The sequence below is a fragment of the Prionailurus viverrinus genome, chromosome A2 (genome assembly GCF_022837055.1).
Source record: "Prionailurus viverrinus isolate Anna chromosome A2, UM_Priviv_1.0, whole genome shotgun sequence".
Taxonomy (NCBI): domain Eukaryota; kingdom Metazoa; phylum Chordata; class Mammalia; order Carnivora; family Felidae; genus Prionailurus; species Prionailurus viverrinus.
This window is the reverse complement of record NC_062562.1, coordinates 99,284,749-99,300,059: the sequence shown is the minus strand read 5'-3', so window position 1 is coordinate 99,300,059 and position 15,311 is coordinate 99,284,749. Positions and strand designations below refer to the sequence as shown.

The window sequence follows — 15,311 nt, the reverse complement described above, 5'->3', positions numbered from 1 at the left end:
CAACTGAGTTTTAGCTTAGAAAACACATATAAATGGGAAAATTCCCAACTGTTCCACATCAGCAAGTGTAATTTAGCAATGCCACAATCTGTCTAAAAATCTGTTAATTTAAGCGCATCGGGTAGAGTCTGTGCCAGTTCCATCCTCTATTTTTTTTTTTAAACACAATGAAATATTGAAGGATTGCACTCTGAAATTCCCCTGAATTGTAACATGCTATATCTTCATGTTTCTGTGCTTGATTTAAGCCACATTTCTTGGTCATTCAAATAATAAAAATTGAAATATGACATACAATACACTACAAAACTAAATAGCCAAGAATTTAGTAATGTTGAAAAAGTGTTTTCGGTTAGTTACCTGAAGTGTTGGGATATTTCTTTGGTTTAGCAGGCTTGTGGGTTTTCTGAGAATTCTTGCATACAAAGGGACACGGGCAGATGGCATTTAATCTAACACCCAGCCAGCCCTTCAACCTCCCGGGACACCTACAGCAGGCACTGACATTGATAGAAACCCACAGATACATGCCCAGGAATCTCAGGAATTCAAAATAAATAATAAATAAACAAACAAGTAAATAAATGGCCGCTTTGAGATTTATGGGGTTAAATTTAGAAAAAAATGATAATTTTATAAAATACTGTAATAAAGTGTGCTATTCACATATGGAGGGACCGAGTGGCATATTTGGTAAATGTTTGTTAACTGGCTTGAGGGAAAGGGAGCAAGCCCTGGTTTGTAGCATTTGCCAATTTTTATAGTGTAAATCCTTCCACCATGGCTGATTTCACTGAATGCAAAGTTGGGAAGAGAAACACACAGGCTGGCTGTCCTGAGCTTGAGCAAGAGCTGGTATAAGCACCCCTCTGGAAATACCTCATGCATCACTATGGCTAACTCCAGTCCCACAGGAGAAATAAATTCAGTTTCTAGGATATGCTTGTGTGTTTTATTCTTTGGGGATGAGTTTTCTATTCTGAAGCTATCTTTTAACCTGTGACAGTACAGTTCCGTCTGGAAAAAAAAAAAAGATCTTTCCAATGTAGGAGATATTATCCATCAATATTTGAGATTTCTTAATATTGAGAAATTGAACAAATTTGCTTTTTCTTTAACAGGAATCTTTATATGTTCAAACTTAATTCAAAATAAATGCTTCCTGTGAGTCCCCAAAAAAGTGAAAAGGAAAGGAAACACACAAGACAGGACATTTTCATATCAATTTGAGACAAAAATTAACCCTAAGGCAATTTGTTAGTAGAAGCAAAGGATGGTAAGGGCATACTCAAATGTATCTCCTCCCACAGAATACTTGCGCCCCACCTTGAAGCAGAGGGGTGGGTGTATGTTTATATTTTTGTTTTAGAAGAGAGTTGTTTTGCAGTGATAGGAATTAAGGAGAAATCAAAAGCCACCTTTTTGTGGTGTTTTCCACAAAGAGGGACTTTCTTCAGAGCTTAACTTTATAAGGAAAACTAACAGAAGGAAATAAACTTCTCCAACTGGAAGTTCAACAAAAGGGGGAAAAAAACATGAGCAAACAACAGCTCCAGCATTTCAACACAACTATAGCAAAGAAATCATAAAAGGAGTAACAAAAGAGCAGACATATACCCAAGTTCTGAGTCTGACTGCAGCTGGAGCACTGAGGGGTCTGTGTCCCACTGCAGGGTCCTAATCGTGCAGCACAAAGGAAAAAGAACACAGAGAATTAACAAAAGGGGAGGGAAACAAACCAAACCAAACCATGTCATTCATCAAGGCAATGGCATCTACAGCACATACACAGAACATCTCCCCGCTTCTCCACCCTGCTCCGGCCCCAGGTTCAAGGGAGACCCCATGAATATCAAGTGACCAGAGAAAGTGAGGAGCAGTCCTTTCCTTTGAACATCTGTTTGATACTGGAAGTTATGCTTGTTTTCATGAAAGGAAGCCTTGAGCTAAATACTGACACTCTACCCACATCCCCACCCCTTTTTAGTTGGTTCTGCTTTTTTACTCAAGCCTGACTGATTTGATCATGGAAACTGGTTCATGTTTCTCTGAAACCCTGGAGCCCATCTACAACCTGGGAACACAGAGCATCTCCCTTGTGGAGAAGAGACCAAAGGCAAGGCTGCAGGGGGGCCAGAGCAGGAGCGTCTGGGGAGGTCAGACCAGATGGAGGATGACTTCCAGGCCTGCTGAACTGCTGGCTTCCTCAAGTCAGTTACTGCAAGTATAATGCATTGGATTTAGAGGCTCACGAGTATTTTGGTGTTCCACTGAGATGATCACCAGCAATAACACTTGTCTCTATGATACCGGCGATATCATATCTTTTAAATATTTCACAAGAGACAGCACAAATTATCAACAGTTACCAAGGCATTCAGTTTTTCTTATTATTTCTCTTTCAAAATGAAAAGGGATGGGGAACGTGGGTGGCTCAGTCAGTTAAGAATCTGACTCTTTTTCACATTTCCGCTCAGGTCATGAACTCAGGGTTCCTGAGATCCAGCTGGACGTCAGGCTCTGAACTGACTGTGTGCAGAACCTACTTGGGATCCTCTCTCTCCCTTTCTCTCTGCCCTTCCCCCGCTCATGCTTCTCTTTCTCTCTCCCAAAATAAATAAGCATTTTAAAAAATATATAAAAAAAATAAAAGGGGATAGATAGTTCTTCTATAAACTGAGTGCACACAAGAACCTTTCTCAAACCCCATTACCTTTTGCTTAATCTAAGTGTGGCCCACAGGCCAGGATCGGCAGCATCTCTGGGAGCTTGTTGGAAATGCAGACTCACGTCTCACCCCAGACTCACTGACTGCACACTACCGTTTAATAAGGTCCCAAGCCATTTGCAGGCCCCTTAAAGTTTGAGAAACCCTGCTCAGTTTCCTGGTCTCTAAAGACTTACCATGGCCTATGAGACAATTTAGTTTTAAGCTGACCTGGCCTACGGGAATCTTCCAAACATGTTTAACCACTGTCTCCCACTCACTGTGTCCTCTTTGATATTCTTCCCCTTAAGAGCTGTATGTCTTCCCTCAAATGCCACCTGCTCATAGAGGATTTCCTTCTCTCACTACCTTGTAGCACTTCCTTGTCAGTCTTCATCCCTGTCCCTTACACCATTTTCCTTTCTTCATAACATCCATGGCTTTATTATGCATCAGTGTATTTATTACTGTTGGCTATTTCATCTAGATGTGAGCCTTATAATAGGTGGGGGTGGCTGGGTGGGTGGGCTATATCCCTAGATTATAGAGATATGCCTAGAAAAGTGCCTGGCATACATACTTACATAATACAATATTAGTTGAATGCATGAATAAGTGGATGGATGATCTCCCTCTGGTTTTCTACAGGGATTACATGCAATTATACCTATAAAGCTCAAAGTAACTATTTGGTAAACAGTAGTTATTCTTATTACTACCACATTCACTATATCTACTACGGATATTTCTTTGAGTCAATATCCTACCTATAGGCTCCTCCTGCAAAGGTAACAGATGCAGAGTCACAGCTTTCCTTACCAGCTCTGGCTGTGCTCTTGTCCTCTTACCTGGATGTTCTGAAACATCATAACTAAAATCCAGTGAGAATACTAATCAGCCACTGTTTCTTAGACCAGTGCTTCTCAACTTTCAGTGCGCATACACATACCTGAGAATACTGTTGAAATGCAGATTCTGATTTAGTAGGTCTGTGACATTTCTAACAGGCTCCAGGGGACATAGATGTTACCAGTCTGTAAGACCACACTTTGAGTAGCAAAGTCTTGACTTAGATCAGTGGGTTTTCAAACTCTGACAAGGATCAGAATGATATGGAGGGCTTATAAAACTACAGAATGCTGATCTCCAACCCCAGAAATTCTGATTCAGTAGGTCTGGGGTGGGGCCTGAGAAGTTGTACTCTAACAAATTCCCAGGTAATGCTTATAGCTGACCCTGGAACCACCTTTAGAGAATGACGGGGCTAGACTACTGCTTTCATTCGTCAGCAGACAGAAAGCATCGTAGATCCTCAAATATGTCAGCCTCTAAACCTGTGATTAACTCAAACCTGGCCTAAGGCCCAGGCCACTTTCAGACCAATTAAATCAGAATGTGCAGGGTGAGATCCAAGCATCTGTATTTCTGAAAACTCTCCAGGTGATTCTAATGTGCAGCCAGGGGTGAGAACCCCTGGTCTGGACTCTTTCTCTGCTCGAGAAATGCAGCCTTTTCAGGTTCTGGACACTGATTCCTTCACCTGTTTCAAATGGTGGAAGTAACAGAATCTGTTACAGTGATTCATATTTGCTAATCATGTATCCCTGGAAATCAAACCGCTTATCTTTAAGGGCATTTCTTTGGCTATAGACAGAACAGCAGCCTCTGGCTCTGGCTGACTGTGAGAAGCATTCCCCTATAAGGGGTGGGGTCAGCTACTTGGCCCTCAATTTGCCTTGAGGTTCCTTACAGGACGACCTTTTTTGATCTTTTCACTTGTCCCAGGCAGGTGAAGAATGCAGCGGCTCCCAGGTGGTCTGGCTGTGCTGTTACTTATCTGACAGCTCATCTGTACTCACTGTATCCTTAAGAGGTAAAAATGATGATTCCATCAGAACCACTCAAAAAAGTCTACAGGTCAGCAGTCTGGAGTTTGCCTTTACTCAGGCAGAACAACAAGGGCTGGTCTATGTAACAAACCCACAGCGGTCCTGCCCCACAGTCACACATATATTATTTAGTAAAAGAAACCATAGTCATCGTCAGTAATGAGCAGTGGGATAGGGAGTCAAGCCAAGGATGCTACCAGGTGTGCCTCTTTTATTTTCTTCTCATTTTCCCATTATTATCTGTGGGGTGGTCAGACTTGGACAGAATGCACTCTCTCTTTGAAAAAGAACTTAAAGCCAATACATTAAATGGGCAAAGGTTGTCTCTGTCTCCACGAGTAGCCTAGACATGTGTATGAAACGTGGGCTGAATTCCTTCTGTGCAAGCTTGCAGAACTTCTCCATAGATGGCAGGACCTTGGAGAGGGCCACGCCTGGTTCTCTGGGTGAGAGATTTGTGTTTGGGATGTGACTGTACTGTGCATCCTGACGGAGCTCTCTGTCCTCAGCAAAATGAAGATGCTAGCCTAGAGACCATTTAAAGGTTTTTTGTTCTGTTTTGTTTCTGCCTAATCTTTTAAATCATTGGTTGATTATTAAACTGCCTTTCAGTTCTCTCTTCTCCAATTGGTACCGTTTTTATAACCAATTGACACAGACCTTACTTCCCGATCATCTTCATATCAAGTTAGTGTATCACTGAAAATAAAATGATGGTTTCCCCACAGCTTCTTGGGTAGTGTGAAATCTTGCCAGGTAGCTTATTTTTTTAAATGAGGAAGTAGTGAAATTGTAAGTAAACAAACATTTGTGAACCTCATGAACTACCCCAAAATATTGTTATATAGAAATCACCCTGCTTAGTAGAGTAACTGGTTCTAGTCAGTCATTTTTGGGATGGACCAATCAATGCATGCAGGGAGAGGATATTTTTGACAAGAGCATTCATTTTCTTATTCAATAAATATCTATTAAAGGCCTAACGTATAAAATACTATGAAAGAGGATGAAAAGAATTCTCAAGAAAACTACAACTCTTATAGAGAGATAAAACATGTATAAATAGTTTGGTAGAACTAGGCAGAAAGTAAAACATGCCATATAAGCCACAGATATGGTGTGGGACACGCATGGGACTTGCACTTAAGAATCTTACATTTTAGTGAAGGAATGAGACGTATGAATGTTTGTACTTAATGATATAATGATAACATAGACACAAAAAAGAAAGTAGTTGTCATTACTTGCCCAGGCCTGGCACAGTTTAAAGTTTCAATAAATGTTAGCTGAAAAAATAAATAAATGCCACAAGAAAGATGAATAATAATGACAGCTATCATTTCCTTTCAGTGAGTGTTTACTCTGTGCCAGCCTACCAGGCATTGGACTCTACTCATTATCCTTTGGAAGCCACAGAAGAGGAACACTCTCCCTCTAAAAAGATCAAAGATTCTATTTGACCTGGTTTTGGAAGGACGGGGTTAGGATTTGGATGTAGCAGACTCATTTTCATCAGTGCCTAGTTTATTGGGTTTAAGCAGTTGACACGGTTTACTAGTTCTAATAAGAGCCTGTTATATTTTAGGTGTCAATTTACCAATTTATCATGAGACAATAACTGCCAGGCAGAGCAATTACACACACTGGATGAAGTCTTCTCTCCTTGAAGGCCAGCATCCCGAGAAGCCAGATGACCAGTAGTGTGTTTGGGATTAGAGAAAGTGAAGCTGAATGTTTTACTACTACAGCTTTTCCCTGCCCTACCCACACCCCCACCCCCTGCCCCACATCATGTCTGCCTCTTTCCACAAAACAAGACATACTCCCACTCAGTGCTCTCAGAGTCTCCCTTTTCCCCCAGTTATGGGATGCCCAAGTAAACCCTTTCTGATTGATGAAATCTTTCTTTAACTATGTCTGTTAGATTTTGTCTTTTGTTCCTATATGGAAAACCATCCTGGCATTATTTGTTTGTTCATTTTTAAGAGCTGCATTTGTCTGCATTCATTAGGTTTAGGTTATTTCTTAGATTAACTCTCTGAGGGTCTAAGAGAAGATTTCTGATCTTTCATGGAGAACCTGATGTTTGCACAGATTCAGAATAACCCAATAATTCTCTGCCTACTCTGGAGTAAGGGACACTGTCATGGTTTTATGGTCCCACAGTTAGATTGGCAGTTTGAGACCTTTCCCAACTTTGTTTCAAACTACTACGTACAGAAGCTTCCTACCTCATGGAAAGTAATCATTGACTTCTCAACCCTATACGTGCCAGACAATGTAGCCTCTGGCATCTCATCTCAAAAAGCCTACCATGTAACATTTAGTTCACAATTTGGGAGACAAGGTGTTTTTCAATACATTTTTAAAAAAAAATAGACAAAATGTCAAAATTCTTCAAATTAGCAGTGACCTATTCAGAGACTAACAGAACTTTATATTTTAAACTTTCTACCAATTCATCAGTAACTTCTTATAAAATTCTCCCTCCATTGGTCCAATTTTATTTGCTCAGTTTTGGTTTATTAAATAGAAGTAAAAGTTCAAAAACAAAACAAAACGACAATCATCCCTGGCCATTTGTTCAAAGTATAATTTAGGAGTGGAACACATGAAGTCTGTATTGCATATACCTTACTCTCTGATGAGTGTGTAACTTCTCCCTGTTCAGCTTTTACCAACAGCAAGTTGCTGGTTTCCATTCTTCTTCCCATCTTTATTAAACCCCTGAGTAGAAAGCCTTGAAATTCTTCCCTAAAGAGTGTCTTTGCTTTGGCCTTTTCTTTGGTTGTAAGAAACTAATGACTGATAAATATTTGGAAGCCAGTAGTTAAGAATTCTGTCATTTGTCATGCTAACACTCAACTTGCATACACTTCTGGTGGCATTTAAAATCAGTTGAATTCTTTTGAATAGCAGCATGCCAGTGTGTAGCAATAACAATTAACACAGAATTATTCTGGACTTGTTTTACTTCCAGAAACTCAACCTATGGAAACAAAACATGATAAGCAATAATAAAAACAAAAATGATGCTGATGGTGATGGGATGGTGGTGATGGTGATGATGATGACAACCTCCAAATCATCAAATCCCATGGCCAATTTTGGCATCCCTACAAAGCCAAGCATTCCCCAATCAGGGATACTCCTTCCCTCACCTCTGTACCCTAACCCTAGGTCATCCCATCCATGTCTATTGACCTTCTGCAAAAAATAACCACAAAGTCCTCATCACCGTTGAGCTCCAAGTCCACTTTTTCACATGCCTTTTGGAGATACTCATATGCACACCAGAGCCATTTCACCCTTCGCGTCTCATCTGTCTTTTGTTTCCTTTTCCACTCCACAACCCTTGTTTAGGCCTTCAAGGCTTTATATCAGACCAATACTTCCCCACCAATCCTCAGAGTTGAAGGCTTTATAAAATTACAGTGTCCCAGGCCTCACCTAGACCTGCGGTTCAGGTACCTGTGTTTGTAACAACTTCCCAAGTGAATTCAATAAACAGCCACCAGGAATGGGAGGCAGGGACTGCAACTATCACAAAGGTCATCCTTTTTTTTCCAGACTCAGCTCTTTAACATGCATTCTACTTCCCATACTCCCCAGCCCTTTTCCTTTGTGTACGCATTTCCACCATCTGGAATGCCCTTTCTCCCAACTCGACTTGTCCAAAGCATATGCATTCTGTAAGGCTCAGCTCAAATGCCATGCTCTCTAAATATATTTGTCCTCAATAACCTCATAACCTCATTCAGAAATAACTTGTCTCTCTGGGACAGAAATAGAGAAACACTTGGGCTTCTTATTTTGCAGTTCTCTTTGATAATCTACAGACCAAAACCTGGATTGAAGACCACATCTGAGGATGACTTACAGGAAATAATGAGCACTGTTACCAAGCCCAAAGGTATCAGCATCAAGCCAAACACACTGATAGTCCCCACTCTGACTTTTTGCCCTGACTCCAGTGGCTGGATTTCTGCCTTGCTTCTGTGACAAAGTCCCCACCTTATACCTCAATCCTATAACCACTGCCAGTAGTTCTCCTTCAGCAAAGTCCACCTTCAAACAACTTGTCCAGCGACCTTGAGCTATCCTGCTGTTACCTCTGTCTTCATCACTCTTCTTGTCCTGCACCCATCCCACACAATATTTTGCAAGCTGAGCCTGTGCATAAGTATGTGCACATAGACACACACACATACACACAAGTCAGTAAATATTTACCAAGTACCTAGTATGTGTCAAGACTCTATGTAGGGTAGTAATGAAGCAAAATCACTTGTCCCAAATGAATATACTACAAATTAATTATAGATGATTTAGGAATAATGGTTTATGACATCACTGCTCATCTCTGTGAGTACAAATATTTGAGAGCTGTAATTACATAGCAATATATTCTTAGATGGCTTCAAATTAAACCTGTCAATTTACTGGAAACAGCCTCCTTACAAGTGAGAAAATTCCTTCTCTTTATCTCCCTTGCAGGTCTAACATTTACTGTGTATCTTTCACACAATAAATTCTTAACTATTTAGTGAATGAGTAGATCTGTTCTTGCCTTTTCTGTCAATGGGTGGGAGGAGTGAGGGCAAGTTGATTCCCAAAGAAATAGTTTTTACTTTCTTTACCAGAAAAGGAAAGAATAAAACAGGGCATGTCTGGCCTAATACCGTTGATGTTTCCCAAGCTGAGAGCTGTGCTGAGAATACAAAGAAGGCCAGCTATCTTCTCTGCCAAATGAACTCAGCAAACTTTATTTAGTCCCTGAAGCCACTGCACTGGACCTCAACTTCTCCCACACATTCTTCCTTTTCTAAGGTGGAGTGACAGCTCGAGGGCAGAATACCGAACTCCCCTGAATCCCAGAGTCTCTGAACTCCTGTTCCACGTGTCATCTCTGTCAAACAAATCACTAGTCACTAATCAGATAAAGAAAACAGTTTGGGCCAGTGTGAGCATAATGCCAAATAGAAAGCCTCCAGTCAGTGTCACCCCCAAACACTTATTTTTCTAAGTGCCATTTCCAAAGGTAATGCACTGAATAATAAGAACGTTTAAAAACCTGGAATATCACTCAATCTGTCACTGTCCTTAACGTGATGTCAATTAATTAAGGATGGCATTTAAATAATGTGTTCACGTTTTACTTTCCAACTCCAACTATTTCCTTATGTGGGATTGGCAATGATGATGATAAAGATCTTCTGATATCAGAAAGAAGACTGAGACAGTGAGACACATACTTATATTGGGTCCTTTAAAAAGTATTTTTCTTAGTTTACTGTGTGAGAATCTTTCCTCTGTTGGCTACCGAACACTGAGCTCTGCTACAGGCCACACCAAAGCCATGCAGGAAGCCCATCTGAGCTGGTTTCAAGAAGAAACTTAAGACTTCTCATCACAGAGCTAGGACATGTCTTTCCACATCTTTCATGGACGCTCTACTGTCAAGCAAGCAGTTTTTCTACGAGAAAGCTCAGCAACCCGTTGCTTGCTGTGTTACTGGGACCATAATGTGTATGCTTTTATAGTACATTCTCCTCAAGACAAAACAGTAAGATATCACAAATGTTTCATCCATTCACGTGCTACATAAAAAGAAAATCATAAGGTGTGCCTTTTATTTTAATTTCCAAAGAGACTGAATTCTAACCAGCCTTGAATCAGTGATATTGGTCTCCCTGAAGTGCAACTAACTGGTGGCATTCTATCAACTTTTTCTTACATAACGGTAATTTAAAAAATTCTGTATGTACAAAATGTTAATAGGCTTATTAAATTTCCTCCAAGGCTTATTAAATAATTACATTATTTTATTGTACTTTTTCACCTTTACCAAAACCTTAATATCTTCCCTTTCGCCTCTGATTCATCAGAGCCCCTTAGAAGAGGATGATGGTTTCACCAAAAAAGGATCAAAAGTCCTTTGAGGCTTATCTAGTGCTAGAGAATCCTATGAAATTCAATTGTGGATAAAAACAAAAGTCCTAAAATTTTCTGTTTGGCATTAACCCCATGTTGCCTCTTAGCACATTTTCCTCTCCTGAAATCACTGAGAGAAGAAAAGTGATAAGTAGGTGCAGCCCGCACAACTTGACCACAAACAAATTATTCTACTTTCCTTATTTGAGAGTTCATTGGGCAGTAGATCAGGGAAAGACAGAGTTTATCAAATATCTAAATTTTACCGAAGGATTCTGTCAACATGAAACTTAATATTTACTACATAGAAGCCTAGTGTTTAAATCAAACAGCATAGGGTGTGCAGACATCTGCTCCTTTGCCCCAAATTCTAATCTGGAGTGCACAAAAAGCTGAAAGTCTGAATGACCTCTAATCCATTCCCCGTTATACCTTTGTTCTCCTGTTCAGTGCTTCAGAAGACATTTCTTCTGCTGCTGCATTTAGGACCCCTTGGGAGGGACCTTACCTCCCTAGAGAAAATCTATGGATATAAGAGTTCTGGTTAATAGATGCTGAGAGCTGGGAGGACAGGGATCGATTTTAAATACAATAGGATTATGTTGGGGCAATTGGGGAAATCTGAAAAGAAGTGTAGATATTAGATAAGATGAAAATGTATTGAAATGGAAAAAGAGAGACACTCAATTAGAAAAGCAAATGCAACAGCTTGTATAATGATATCATTTAACATATATATGTTTTGGACATATATATGTTTCGGACATATATATATTTTGTGAAAGAACATACACTAAGGTGTTAAGAATATACACTAAGAATATAATTTCCAGTGGTAGGAATATGAATTTTCTCTAAATTTTGGTTGTCCATATCTTCTAATTACACAAAATGCACTGATGTTTTTTCCATAATAATAAGAGGATGTTAAAAATAAAATGTGGGGGAACTCAAATGTCCTAATCACTTGGAAAATAGAACTAATGATGGTGTTAAGACCATATATGGTTGAAAAAGAAGACAGAAATTAATTCTTTTACTACCATCATTCCCATGCCACTTCTCACCAAAGGCACACATCAGTAACCTCTCCTGACTATTTTGCTAAAGATGCTATGGGATAGGTATTATTATTATAATAGATTGTATAATATTAACATATTAACACATACTTTATTTTTCAAATCATTTTGAAAGTTTTCTTCCTTGAATCAGGTTTGGGACATGGTATTACTTACACCCTGGTAGTCAGGTGAACTTTATGAGATCAATACACCTGCCTGGGTTTAGGCAGGCTAGTACAGCCTCCAATTTAGGTTTATCCCTGAGAAGCCAAAGGTATCTTGACTAACCAAGAGAAGGACCCTGGTGCAAAGCCCCCTGTGATCCATCCATGTGAATGAGAAGAATAAAGGTGGGTGAATGATTACCGCTTAGATTCATTTCTGGTTGAATCTATGAAAGTTAGGGATTAAGAGTTGGACAACCCAGAGAGTGGTGTCCAGGGACATGGACCACAATCCATCCTTGGCCTTGTCACGTTCAACTTTTTTACATGATTACTTAGATGAAGATACAGCATCATCAAACTTGAAAATGACACCAACAAATTTTATGAGAGAATCTAAAGAGATCTCTTCCCATTGGAAACAGGTGAAAAAAAAAAAAAAACACAATAGCTAAAACTCACATATGCCAGACTCCTTTCTAAGTGCTTTACAGATACTAATTTATTTAATACTAATAATAACCTTTTGGGTTAAGTCACCTATCACCCTATAGGTGATATAGGGATATATCACCTATATCAACTGTTGTCAGAGATCATGTAGGGTAGTGGTATAGATTGTGAAAATTTCTGACAATCTGTCTAAGTTAAAACCTAGCACTGTAGTTATGTTCTGTGTGAACTTGAGACAATTATTTATTCTGTCTATGCCTCAGTGTCCTCATCTGTAAAAATTAGGATAATAGTTGATTCATTCAACCAACATTTATCAAATATCACTCACTCCCTGACCTCAAGGAACTTGCCATTTCCTGAGGAAGGAAGACATGTATTATTCAACTAAATATAAGTCATTCTTCTTTCAGGGCTATAAAGTACTAGATGCATCACTCTTGTGTATAAAAGATATAGGCTGTTGGTTTGAGATTAATAAATACTTAACATTTTGAGAAAAAATATTTTTGTACTCCATTTACAAAAAGTTTTAAAATATGGGTATAGGTGTTTAAATTTCTCAAGTACCATTTAACTAAATACTACTAAATGATCACTCTCCCTTCTGTGATCTTTTGATATGCTGAATTATGGTAACACATTTTCTACACTAAAATATCCTTGAAATTTTTAACCAATCCTAATTAATCATAGCATAGTACCTTCTTAATACTGTGTTGGATTTCAGTTGCATATAGTATATGCAGGATTTTTAAATCTAAGTAAAACTAGTCTTCCAAATGTTTTATTAATAAAATAGATTTTTTAATATCTAAGAGCTTGTTCTTTGCCCAGTACGATTAACTGAGCAATGATTGCTTCCACCAAAATTAAGAGAAAGAAAAATGCCACAAATGTAAATTGCAAATGAGAAGCAGGCAATGCCAACAGAAGCAGAAACTGCAAAACAAATTGTGACCCTTTAAGTTAAAATTAAATCACACTAGTATAATTGAAAAATGATTACATATTTCTACTTTCTATTCACTGGTTTTAAAACCTTTACTCAACTGCTCTTAAAAATCAGTAAAAGTAATTTTTGTTATACTTGACTTTTTTAAAGCCCTACTTTAAACTTTTCCGTAAGGTATATTAAATGTGCCACTTTGCAAATTAACCACTCACAGAAGTTACATAAGAAATGTTTGCCAGTTTAGGCTCTGTAAAGAAAATTTCAGTTTTGGTTTTAGATTCTGACAGATGGATCAGAGAATGTATGTGCACCGTTAGGTAGGACCAGATGTGTTAATTTGATTTCTGAGTTATTTTCTGAAAGATTTTCCACTTTTCAAAGAGCCCAAATTCCACACACATCAGCAAATTTGTGACTACAGAGCTATATTCTCAAGATTTACCAACTCTTTTTCCCAGTCATGTTTTATGACGTGTTAAAGTTAATAGTAATTGTTTTCAAAGAGGTTTCTTCTATAGAAAAAGATATTCCAAATGGAATTTTAAAAACTGAAGTTTTAAGGTTCTCTTGAAATTAATTCATATCTATTTATAGAAGCAAAGACATAAATTTGCATGGGATTTTCCTTAGTCCAAAATAAGGGCAAGATATCCTAAGATATTCCTAATATTCCTATTCCTCAAGCAAATCTTGTGCTCATTTTTTCTGAAAATCATCATTTCCTCAGTGTCAATTTTCTTGCATTCCTATGAAACCTGCATCCAGGAAGGAATCTGCTCATTGACTTCTAGTTGCCCACCCTTGCCAGAATGGTCCTATCAAGAATGGAAGCTAGTTGGAATTTACTCAGGGTGGGAGTAGACAGTACCTCTTCCAAAGTGATTCATTAAGTTACAAAAACATCATATAAGTGGGAGAAAAATGAAGAGTGATGTTCTCTGAGAAGAAATATTTGCTGCTGTCCCCAGAGCAGTAACAGCATAGGTCAGCTTTCTCTACAGTTTTCAAAAGGGTTCATCAACTGTGAAGTCAGTAATAGAATTTAATGCTGCCAAATGCACCCCTTGAAGCTGAGCATTAATGACACAACACCATCATTGTATAGAAACAGGCAAATATATTAACTTAATGATAGGCCAATGGACCCCCTAAGGAATGTAATTATATTGTGCCAGCTCTTGAACAAATGTTAGATCTTACAGAACTGTGTTATTGTTACTTTTTTCCCTCCTCTCAAAGACCTTTTGAAGTGTTCAAAGCAAAAGATGAGAGAAGACGTGTGCTGCCCCCAAATCACAAAGGCGATTTGCTAAAATAAACCAGCCTGGTGCCCACAGAATCTCTACTTCCATTTTTCTCAAACTGAAAGTAGTGTCCACTGGTTTCAAAATTCCCTGTATAAAACAAAATGCTCAATTCTGAAACACACCAACAGGCAGACATGGGCAAGACAATTCCAGTCTTACTTACATATTGGTTTCAGAAAGAAAAAAGGAAAAATACACACACAAAACGCAAAAACGCTACAGCTCAGGCTACTACTAGACTATTCTGATTTCCATATTTTTCTCTACCAAAAATGCCTCGACCTCGAAATAATGTCCTTTCAAAAGAAAATGCTAATGATAATGTGTTAAATGGAAAAAGAAAAATGCAAAATTGTCTACCTGTCACGCAGTAACACACATGGTAACAAGAAATATACACAGGTAGACAAGGATAGAAAGATACATGGACAAGGCAAAGGCTGATTTGTTAGAACACTAGTGTGGTGGATGATTTTTTTTTTATTTGAAGTTTTAGTAAAGTATTTTATTTTATTTTATTTTATTTTATTTTATTTTATTTTATTTTATTTTAATTACGAGTCAAAGACAGAGGTCACAAATTGCCAGCCCAGAGACAAAAGCCGTCCCACAACTACTTTTAACAAAGTCATTAATGTTTAACATTAAGGAGATTTTTGCATGAAGCCCTTAATTTTTGGCTTCTAATGAAAAATGGAAAGATGTGGAAAAATCGGGTCCGTATTTCCACATGAGCTCAACCAGCCTGAGCTGTGAGGAGACCATCTGCCCTAGCCACGGTGCTTCTCAGCCAGTTGCCACAGGCCCCCACGCCCAGCTCATTAACATCACCTGCCTG

At 38.7% G+C, this 15,311-nt stretch overlaps 1 protein-coding gene across 3 annotated transcripts in view; it reads right to left on the bottom strand.

Moving 5' to 3' along the window:
* The window catches only part of DYNC1I1 (dynein cytoplasmic 1 intermediate chain 1), a 313,654-nt gene that overhangs the window by 256,024 nt on the left and 42,319 nt on the right, over positions 1 to 15,311 (bottom strand). For 2 of the 3 annotated variants that reach the window (XM_047847119.1, XM_047847127.1), the window contains exon 5: positions 1,618 to 1,677. The exons of the other annotated variant lie outside the window; for it this stretch is intronic. In XM_047847119.1, coding sequence (XP_047703075.1) covers positions 1,618 to 1,677 — 60 coding nt within the window. The remainder of the gene's footprint in view (positions 1 to 1,617; positions 1,678 to 15,311) is intronic. 3 annotated transcript variants of the gene reach the window in all.